At 28.3% G+C, this 11,908-nt stretch overlaps 1 protein-coding gene across 4 annotated transcripts in view; it reads right to left on the reverse strand.

The window, feature by feature from the left end:
- Window positions 1–6,819, reverse strand: part of LOC107451346 (latrophilin Cirl) — a 266,378-nt gene extending 259,559 nt beyond the window's left edge. For 3 of the 4 annotated variants that reach the window (XM_087157483.1, XM_087157479.1, XM_087157484.1), the window contains exon 1: window positions 6,220–6,748. In XM_087157483.1, coding sequence (XP_087013609.1) covers window positions 6,220–6,259 — 40 coding nt within the window. In that variant the 5' untranslated portion in view covers window positions 6,260–6,748. Of the gene's footprint in view, window positions 1–6,219 lie in introns of all 4 variants that reach the window. The other variant, XM_087157480.1, reaches the window with a different exon arrangement.
- Window positions 6,820–11,908: the final 5,089 nt, after the last annotated feature.

The raw sequence follows: 11,908 nt of genomic DNA on the forward strand, positions 1-11,908 counted from the left end.
AGATTTTAAATTAGTACTAAAATTGAATAAAGAACTTCGTATGATGTACAAGATTATTTTGAAAGATGATCAAGCTGGTCGCTGCTACTATTCAATATTTCTTTTTATGGAAATACGAGTATCAGTTAAGCAGGTATTATTTGCTTTACGAATATTGTGCAGCAGTCAAAAGAATAGAAAACGTTCTTTTCAATTCGATAATTCAAACGATTTAGAATACCGTTAACTATTCTAAATCGCTTAAAAACTCAAACGATTTAAAATAGCTAGCGGTGATTTCGGTAAAAAATAATGAAATAAAATTTTTTATTATTTTAAATAAACTTTAAAATTACAATTTCATAACTAAACTCACTCTTTTAATGAATTCCTTTTAGAGAAATAAGCTTTTTACTCGAGCATTTTTATTTACTTCACGAGTGTTATGGAGCCGCTTAAAGAATTATTGACAATATCATGGGAATGCTTTGAAAGATGCAAACGATTTATTCAAAAAAATTTAAGCAATAGCTATAATAATAATAAAAAATGTTTTTTTTTTTTGATAAACCTGATTACTGCGATTTAATACTATCACTTAACTTTCGATAAAGTTGTACTTCCAATTAAAATGGAACACTTTAGTTTTTGTAATAATGTAAGTAATGAAAATTAGTAGTTGTTTCTTTGTGCTTTGTAGTAGCATAAATAAACTCAGAATTTTAATAAAAACTAAACAATTGAATTAGTTAAGTCAGATAAAATACAAAAAAAAAAAAAAAAGAATTAGAGCATACTCAAAAAAAGTTGTTTGGAATGGAAACCCACAAAGTATATAATCTTTAATCAATTTAAAATTTTTTTTTATCTAAAGTAAATTAAGGAGAAATTTATCTACCTAAAAAGTAGGCTTAGCCACGACCATATTATCATGTGATAACTTTATTAGCCTTACTTTAAACTACAACCAAAAGGTTGAACATAAGCTAATTTTTAATTAAATCTAAGCTATGCTAATTTCTTCATTAAATTTTAAAACATAAACGAAGAGAAAAAAAAAACTTACAAAACTATTGACGATGTCCAATTGTTTATTAAGCCTTTATATTTTTAGAATATTTATTTTAAATTGCAAATGATATATAAAATTTAATACTATTATAATATATATATGTCAACTAATGGAAAGAAAATTAGCTTTTCTCACAGCTATCTTTTGCCAAATTAAAGCTAATCTTTTAACGATTTTCAATAATCGATTCAGATAACGATATTTATCATTATAACAACGCATTGATTGACTGCAAGAGCTTTAAAAGCACCGAAAAACACTTATCTCGATTAGTTGTCAACAAATACTTATACAAAATGCAATAAACATGAAACAATCAAGCTCTGCGGTGAGCTGGACAATCGATTTACAACTGAAAGCAGGGAAAATACAAAACAGATGTTCATGGACCATGCCTATAAGAACACCTGTACTATATTTGGTTCTAAATTGGAAACAGTCAATAATATAAGCATTCATTTGGATGGCAGAGCAATTTGTTTGAATAATGAACAAATAGCTTTTATTTACGATAATATATTATCTTTGTTAGATTCAACAACATTTTATTTGGTAGCTTTTATGAATTCTGTTCTGACATTTTCCTAGTTAATGAACCAAAACGGGGAAAACTATTTCAATAAAATAATCGAATTTTGAATAATTTCGCCTTTTATGAGAGCTATGGAGAAATGGATGAGGAAAATAACAATGAAGTTAGGATGTAATTCATTCATATTAGCTTTATAGCACTGATCATAAAAAAAGGCAGAAATAATAATCGATAAAGTAATATTAGAAAGAAAGAAAAAATTGGAGCAAAATATGGAATTTGTTTTAAAACTTATGCATCACTACCCTATTCTCTTTCCTATTAACTTCCTTTATAATTTTGTTTCGAATTTCTCCATTTCTTTAAATTTATTCTGATACATAATGGCTCTTATTTAAAATGACTTCAATAATTTAAAATTAATGAGAAATATATAAATTTTATTACTTTAATTATATTTTAATTTAATAATATAATGACTGATTAAATCCTATAATAAACTGTGCAGTTTAAAAATTTTGTTTTAAAAATCATATTCAGATTCAGTTATCATATTCAGATATTATTTTAAAGAGAAAGAAACTCTTCGCGTCAGACAGACAATCACTTATGAAATATTGTTTCAAAAAAATTAAATAAATAAGTAAAAATTTATAATATTACCTTAAAGTTTAAGCATTCAGAAAAGAAAACGCTAAACTTGAGTTTGAAAATAAAAATAAACAGCTGAAATATCTACCAATATTTTCTTTAAAAAAAAACTAACAAACAGCAACAGCATTAATTTAATAGTAACAAAGTTAAAGAAAAATAATTTAAAAACAAGTAAAATTAAATATAAGTCTAATTAGGGAGGGAAACGCGTTTAAAAAATAATTACGTCGCACTTTTAATTTAAGCTTACATGCTGAATAATTGCAGATTTATATCAAATAATTTTTACAAAAATAAAAATAATGCTGGTATATTATGATTATGCGTATTTACTTTTTATGCAACAGTTTATAAGTGCATTAAGAAATCTTTAATTTAAAGCAATCTCAAAATACACTGATATTTATAAATTTTGAATTAAGACTAATCTTCTTTGTATAAAAACAATTAGACTAGAAACTGCTGTTTTTATAATCATTAAATCTTCTGAATGCTGTTTATCGGGCTGTTCCAGTATGAGATAAAAAAAAGTACAATCCTGCAAATTAAATATATTTAATAAGGAGTCACTATGAAGGACAATAAAGTATAGAGACAAAAAAAAAACTTCTTTGGATAAAGCATGCCTATTTTAAAAATAGAGTTTAATGGCCATAAATAAGAATATCTTATTTTTCTCTTGCTGCAACATTTTAAGAATAAATAGGTGCATTTTAATTAGGTGCAATTTTATTGCACCTAAATATTTTAAAAAATAAAATGGTTTCCAAATCTCAAATATTTTTAAAATTATTTATTTACACTAGAATTCTCATAATTTGAATTCTCTGTTGTAGATCATCAAATCTCATAATGCACAAAAATCATCCATTTTTACTGATTCATTATTTAAAAAAAAAAAAAAAAAAAAAAAAAAAAATTGGGTAATTACCGAAACGTTTAAGAAATTCGGAAAGGGTAAGTAACTTAAAACCTTCAACTCTTCATAAAAACAGTTTAACTAAGAATTTTTAACTATTAAAGCCTTATCTACATTGTTAAAGTATTTACGTTCTTCAAAGTAGCCAACTTTATTTTAGCACTTGGCAGTTTAATCTCTATAAATGCATTCCAGAAATGCAAACGATAAAATACGCTTCCTATCTTTTGTTCTTAACAGTTTAAAAAAAAAAAAAAAGAATTATTTCTCGTTTGAAACTAAAATGGTTTCCAAATCTCATATATTTCTAAAATGATTTATTTACAGCAAAATTCTCATAATTTGAATAATTTATTGTAGCTCATCAAATCTCAAATTGTACAAAAATCGTCCATTTTTACTGATTCATTATTTTTAAAAAAAATCGGGCAATTACAGAAACGTTTAAGAAGTTCGAAAATGGTAAGCAACTCAAAACTTTCAACTCTTCATTGAAACAGCTAAACTAACAATTTTAACTATTAAGCCTTTAACTGTATTGTTAAAGCATTTACGTTCTTCAAAGTAACAAACTTTATTTTAGCACTTGGCAGTTTAATCTCTATAAATGCATTCTAGAAATGCAAACGATAAAATACACTTCCTATCTTTTGTTCTTGACAGTTTAAAAAAAAAGAATTATTTCTCGTTTGAAACTGGCAATTGTCAAGCATACGCCTACTAGTAGGTTCGGCCAGGTAAAAGAACGTCAAGAAAAAAGGTCCGGCTTTAATGAAAGTGCAGAAGAACACATAGAATGCATTTTCCCCTCTCCTGTGTTACTTGTTATTAAAGAAAACCCGATTGGAAGTGCCCTGGGGCCGGGTCTTTAACTCTTAGCCATGCCGGTCATTACGAAGCTTATTTTCTTTCTTTTGCTTTTTTGTTGGGGTGCGTGTTGAAGTATTAGGAAAAGTAACAAGAATTGACAAGTTACGATGGATTTTTTTTCTTTTTACTTATTTAGCGATAATGCTTTCCTGTCACGTTATTTTAAAATAATTTGGTAACTTACAAAGAATTGCCTTTTCAGTTTTCATTATTTTTCGTTACGATAGGCTCCAAACAAACATGCTAAGCAAGTAAGTAATTGAAAGACTCTAGAATGTTAGAAATTTCGAGGACTGCTGTTGTTCAATTTCAGTCGTACATGTTTAACTTAATTGTGTGAGATGGTTTAACATGGTTTAATTTAACAACATTTTCTTAATGTTGCAGCGAATTTCAGCTATATCAAAGTTCAACGTCTCACCGAATGGAAAAGAATACAATAATCCATAGAAAGATTACAGCAACTTAAAGGTCGAATTGAAGTTATAATTTAAAAAAAAAAAACTTAAGTTGTAAAAACGACAAAAACATTAAAAATGTTAACTATAAAAAAATTCACATAATTATCAATTTAAAGATTCAATCGTGATTAAATTGATAATAAAACAATTTTGTATTAAATTTCTTTAATTTTTCTAAGCATTTACTTATAGAATTAATAGCAAAATTGTTGCAAATCGTAGCTTTAAAATAATTCATTTGACGCAAAATATACATATTGAATGCATGATTTAAATTACGTTTTATAAATCTGCTTTGTTAATTAAGACTTCAAGAAAAAAAAACTAACTTCCAAAAGAACTTAAAAAGAAATAATAAAATAAAAAATCAATAATGAAAGAAAAGTAGACCTATAGCAAATTTTCAATAAATTGAGGTTTTCCTTTTTATTTAGTAAACATAAATGATTGTTATATATTGCTAACATGCCTGCATAATTGCGCACATAAGTCAAAAAGAGAAGCAAATCTATTTAAATTACTTAGAAACTACAGAAGATCCTACAATACCTGGTCTGCAAGCATACTTTACTATACATAAAATAATAATCCAAGTAAACAAATAGAATATCATGTCTCCTAACGAAAGCATAAACTTGAATTTTATATTGTTAAAAAAGCCCGTATAATAACAATGCAAAATAGGCTTTTATCAGTAGGAAATGTAACAAGGTTTCAAGCTTAAAAAAGACGTAAAAAAGTTTTCCGGAATTGTTTTGCAATATATAATAACAATCGTTGGGATTGACATTGACACCCCATAATAGAACATTCTGTGTTGTAACTAACTATAAATAATGCACTTATGTCATAGTTATCGACAGGAGGATGAAAAAAATTTTAGATTTTCATCTTATCCACATTAGATAGAAATTTTTGAACTTACTTTAATTAGCCTTTATCGAATAAAAGAGTTTTCTTTGCGCAAAAACAAATTCGTTTCTAATAAACTTTGTAATTTCAATTTTAAAAAAAAAAATCTATTTGATAAAATAGCAATTCAAGAAACATTTACTAGCGGTTTAAAATTAGAAGCGCTATGTTTCAAAAACCGGGAGATTCTGAAAAGTTATTCCAAATTATATTTTTACGAATTTCCTTTCTAATATCATTCGAAACTGTCATTTGGGGACACTATAAAAACTTAATTCACGCGATTAAAAAGCGACAAGTTATTGAATTGAACTCATCGGATTACTAGTAGGCAGTAGCCAGTAAATAAATACCATAATAATCAAATTAAAAGATTTAATGAAGAAAAGAAAAATTGTACGTGATCGAGAAGATCAATATTTTCGGAGTCATAAAAATAAAATATTCGAACATAAAGTCAAATTGAAACAGTGACGATAAAATCAATCATCGAAATGTGATTATTTCCTTGAAACTGAAAATCGCCGGCTTAATTCATTTGGTACTAGTATTATGGCACGTTCTTCAAAGGGAAGTAGTATAAACAATTCCTTTAAATTCATGGTTTTTTCGCTAAATTTTAATTTCTTAAGCATATTTTTGAAAAGGTTTTTAAAGTTTTAGAAAGGTTAAAGGTTTTATTCGATAAATAATAAGAAAATAACATATTTGAAAAGGTTTAACGATACCCGATTTATACAGTACGCAAAAAAAGATACCTATATTTTTGAAAAAAGGTTTTAAATATTTCCTCATTGAATAAAAATGAAAAGTTACTCACCAATTTTGGTTATCACACAAAAACTCGATCTAAACCACATATCCACAATTAGAAAACGAAAAAATCCATAAAAAATCGGCACTAAATTTTCATTCCTTTCTATTAATTATTGCGAATAAAGAAAGGAAAAAGAAATGCACAACTAACAATCATCAGCACAGCAACAACGTTGGACGACGCGGACAGCTCATTTGTTGCCGAAAAGAAAATAAACAATAAACTGCTCAAACCAGCTTAGTTTTTTTTTCTCACAAATACTCCAGCCGACCACTCAGCCAGTTCAACTTGGAATGACTAGGTCCCGAAGTTGGAAGATTTTCCACGCCTCGCCGGGGTGCTGGGAGTAGGGTGGGAGGGAGTAGAATGTAAACGTCATCCCCTCAAGGTAGGAGGATCTGTAGAGGGCGCTGTGCCCCCCTCTGATTATCGTTTGCTTCCCCCTACTGTTGGAATATCGTCAGGAAGAATTTTTCTTCCTACCACCAGTTTTTCTTGGTTTTGGATCGCTCAACACTGTCATTGAAACAATGAATAGCGCAAACTGTGAAAAGACATTTTGTGAAATGAGTGGTTTTGGGTTGATGATGGTGTCATTTGTTTAAAAAAAATGTGGGTGCTTCACAGATCTGCAGGTGCTCACATTTAGTTTTTGAACAGGTGTTTGGTTCTTTAAAGACAGGATGCTAGCCTGATTAGAGGACGGATTTTACTATTGTGTTATGTTTTAAAAGCTTCCTCTGGAAATGACGTATAATTTTTGCGAATATTTAGTATACATTCCGGTTTAAATAGTATCAAAAAGGCGTAATTCCTGTCGCTAGCTTTAACACTAAAAAAAATTCAAGTTGAAAAGAAACGAAGAAAAAAAAACTATTAGACTTATAAAACTATTAGACATAAAAACTATTAGACACATAAACATAAAACTATAGACTGACAAAAGATTTTCAATACCCCTTTCTAATGTTTCAAATAATTATATTGCCGTACAATAGAAAAATCAACGAAAGCGGCAAAAAACCCAAAATTGAAGTATTTACATTCTTAACTTTTTTTTTTTTTAATAAGTTACATGCTGTAAGAATATTAAAAAAAATTTTTTTATCAGTGTTCTGTAATTTTAATTTAGGTTGATAGTATTAGCAACAGAAAAAAATAGCTGTCTCGAAATTTAACACATAGCATAAGATGACTAGATTTATAAACCATGATTTGAGAACAAATCTGCGATGTGCTCGAAAAATTTTATGATTTGAGGACACCCATATGTTTATGGAAAATATTAATTTTTATGTCCAACAAGGATTTATTTTTTTGTTTTTAATTTTTCGTAATCTCATAGATAATATCAGATGCAGAACCATCTTCAAATTGAGATTTCATTAGTAGGCAGTTTTGAAATGTCATACAACATTCCGAATTTGAATAGATGTAAAATAAATGAGTACTTCATTATTAAAATTTGTTTATTTTTTGCTGAAATTGTTTTAAGACCAAAATGGCGTTTTCCTCTGTTAGTTTTAGCATGGTGTTATTTTGCTTTTCGTTTGTATTTTCAGTAAAACAGAATTCTCTCGTTAAAAAAAAAAAAGCGTATTTCTAATTCTTTTGATATTTTACTGTACATAAAAAAAAAAAATATTTGTTTTCAGAGAAATTCGAGAACACGAGTTGAAATTCGGAGACATTTTCTTTCTTAAAGAGTTTTTTTGAGCACAATAAAGGGAATTCGTGGACTGTCCTTAAGATTTGAGGACGTCCGGTCATCTTAGTAAAACACTAACGTTGCTTTTTTTTCTTTTCTTCTTTTTTTCAATTTCACGGCAGTATAATAATTTTTTCATAAACTTTTTTTTTCACATAGAATTTTGTTTCTTCTTTAATCTCTCAAATAAAATTTTCAATTTCTACTTTGAGTACGTTCAGGTTGGCAACGTAACGGAAATGAGGAAGATGTTTAAATTCAATTTGATTTGTTTGAATTAAACTTGACGCCTTGATCCAGTGTGGTATCGTTTTTCTATTTTCCCTTTGTTTTCAGTTTTAATCTATCAAATGTGTTTATTTTTCTGAAGCTCGATGTTTCTAATAAACGCAGTAACCCTTGGAATTAAACTCGATTTTATGAAATTGTGATTCAGAGAGATATTTTTACCATAACCTTTTTTCTCGCGAGTTTCGCAGTAAAATTTCCAATTTTCTACAATTTGAGATATCGAACGCATATAGCAAATGGATTCAACTAGATTTTTCAAATCGACTCAAATTTTCTAGTATTTTTATCGATGAAAAATTCCATTTCGCGTTACTTTATCTGTGTAATTTCTATTCGAGTAAAACTGTACTTTTTGATAGTATGTACCTTTATAATACTGTGACTGTACTGTACCTTTACTGTTAATTACTGATACTGAACTGTACTGTGAATAACTGATAACTGTACAGTTTGATTTAAAGTTCTGTTCCGAAATATTTTGTCCGGATGAAACTCTATCCGACGACATTTTATCCAGGTGTTATCCTGTTCGATATTTTTTAAGTGAGATTCTTTCTTATAATGTTTTGCCCGACTGACATTCTGTTCCATAAAATATTGCCCAAGTGAGATTCTACGATGTTCTGCCCAAGTAGGACTCAGTTTCATGATATTTCGTCTGTGTGAAATCCTGTCCAACGATATTATTTTGTTCCGAGTGAAATTCTGTTCCATGAAATTTTACCTGATTGTGACATTCAGCCCAATGCTGTTTATATTGCCAGAGTGAATTTTTTTTCCCTTCCTGATTTGTCAGTGAGAGATTTTGCTCACTGATATTTTGCCTTGGTGACATTCTGTTCCATGGTTGTTTGTTTACGCAAGATTCTTTTCCATGCTACCTTTCCTGACTAAGATTCAATTCTACGATATATTTTGTCAGAGTTATTATAACATAATTATAACATATACAACATAATTGTCTGTGAAAGGTTCTGGATTCGAATCCTGGACAAGCAAGGATGTTCTTTCATTCCCTGTACTATCTGTCCTTTCTGTGGGAGCAACGTTGGCCAGTCTAATATGGCGCCCCTGAAAGAGTGGCCAACAAATCTGCCCAAGTATGCCTGAATTAACGAATGTCAACCCAGATGGGCATTGGAAAAAAAGTTGTCCGAGTTATTATAACATAATTAGTAACATGTACAATATAATTGTCTGAGTTAATATAACATAACAATACAATAACATGTACTACATAATTGTCTGAGTCATTATAACATAATTAACAACTTGTAAAATATAATTGTCTGAGTTATTATAACATAATTAGCAACATGTAAAATATAATTGTCTGAGTGATTATAACATAATTAGCAACATGCAAAATATAATTGTCTGAGTTATTATAACATAATTAGCAACATGTAAAATATAATTGTCTGAGTTATTATAATATAGTTAGTAGTAAATGAGTCTAACTACGTTTTGAAATAATGATCTGATTTTATCCATCACCCGAATGTCTTTTTAACAACGCTTTTATATTAATATTTTTATATTAATATATTACAGTGTTTTTATTTTACGATGTTTTTATAATAACATATTTATTATATTTGAAATCCTATTTTTTAAAATCAACATTTACTAAAAAAATATATAGATACAGAGAATTTTTTTAGAATGTTCCACGGCTCAAATGTTCATCGTCGTTATTACCAACGCACCTGTATTTGAAGTCAACTATTTAAACAGTAACAGGGCATTCACTTTTATTCTCTGCCTAGCAGTTAGAGAGTAAATCAGATCAATATACTATGCGTAAGTTCAAAGCTATATTTACTTTTACGCAGGTGGGTGTAATATATCATATAGCTTGGGTAAAAAACTGACATAAAAAGTTTCATTTATTTATATTTCAGTTGTTCTTGAATAAAATTTACGAACGTTATACGAAGAAAAATTAATTTAGGCTCCGAAATTGCATTCGGTTATTTTTATAGCCAATAACATAGGGAAATTTAGCATTCCAAATTTAATTGAAAATTACTATTCAATTTTGTTTTTGATCATATTTAGTAAATTCTACAGTAAGTGTCGATTTAACTCTATAAATATGAATATTACTGGAAGAACAATGAGGTGATATTTTGAAAAATTTGTTTATTAAAGCAATTTAGTTTTTACTTACTTATTAAAAAGTTGGTAACATGCCTGATGATTAAATATAATTAAACAGTTATTTTTGTTAAAGTATGGAAAAATTTTGTTTTATATAATTTCTATTAATCACTATTTAATTTCATTTTGTTTCCTCGAGCAATCAAACAGGTTTCGGTGTTTTCAATCCAGCCTTCCCCCGTAATTATTCGTTGAAGATTTCGATTGCCTTTTTGTTTTATTCCTCGCTGACATATCAATCTATATCCCTATACTTATATTAATTTTTTTTGTATATGTATGCATACTTAAAAATGTATATACATTTAAGATGGTACATAGCTACACCCTCTATAATATAAATTCGTATTTTTAAGAAAGAAATATATCAGAAAATTGAGAGTCGCGGTTTTGATGTGATGTCATTTTATTTTAATTCTTGCCCGGAGAAGAAATGCATGGTAAAAACTATCAGAATATGGTAAAGTTTACTGAGTTTCTGGCTCTAGGGCAGTGTTTCCCAAACTTATGACTTTCGTGTACCCTTTCTAAATTTTTCGTAACGCTGAGTACCACCAATAAAAAAAGGAATGAATTTTTTACAATAAAAATTTGCACCAAAGTTAAAAATCAGAACTGGCTGTTAACACCACTAATTATTAACTGTTAACTCTGCAAAAAATAGCCAATAGAAAATACGTAATCGTAAATTTTCTTGGCTGGCTTTGTTTTCAAATAAAAATTTTTGAAATTTTCGTTTGTTGCAAGATATTTCGCATAAGAACAAGTACCTCCGCTAAACTGTTCCCGTACCCCTGGGGGTACGCGTACCACACTTTGGGAAACACTGCTCTAGGGGAACATCAAAAAGCAAAGTAAATTTGACCGAAGCGTTTTGATGACTTTTCGTAAAATTAACAGTAAAATATAACTTTATTATTCTGCTGTTTTGTGGTAAATGTGATACAAATTCGTTAATTTTATTATATCTTAGAGCATGTAATAAAAACCAATGTATGGTTTAAATACTGTATAATTTGGTTCCTATACCAAATTTATGTTGTTTTTTTTTACTAGAAATGTTATTAAAATGTTACAAGTGCAGTAATTTTAATACAATTTTTCTCTTGTAAAATTACTGTATACAGGGTGATTATAAAATGACTTTGCCCTTTCTGGGGAGCATACCGTTTGAGAGAATAGAATAACATTTTGTACATAGGTATCATTTTCTAGAGTTCAAGAATGCTGTCAAAAATGAATACATAGTTTTCACTGTTACAGTTACAATTGCAAAATTTTTTGAATTCTTCAAACGGATACACCAACTTTTTTTTTAACCGAAACGTAGTCCTTGCAGTAAAAAAAAGAAAGCCAAAAATGAAGTTGTAACGATATTTTTACCTTTAGAAATAGAGAAAAAATTATAAAGAAAGCCCTTTACGTTTTAGAAAATTTTTGACGCGTCCTTACTCATATGTCGATAATTTCTTTTCTGTTGTAAAAGTTATTATCACGTCAAAGTTATTTTATTACCACCCTGTTGTATGT

This window comes from Parasteatoda tepidariorum, chromosome 2 (genome assembly GCF_982258835.1).
Source record: "Parasteatoda tepidariorum strain Cologne lab strain chromosome 2, Ptep-v5.0, whole genome shotgun sequence".
NCBI lineage: Eukaryota > Metazoa > Arthropoda > Arachnida > Araneae > Theridiidae > Parasteatoda > Parasteatoda tepidariorum.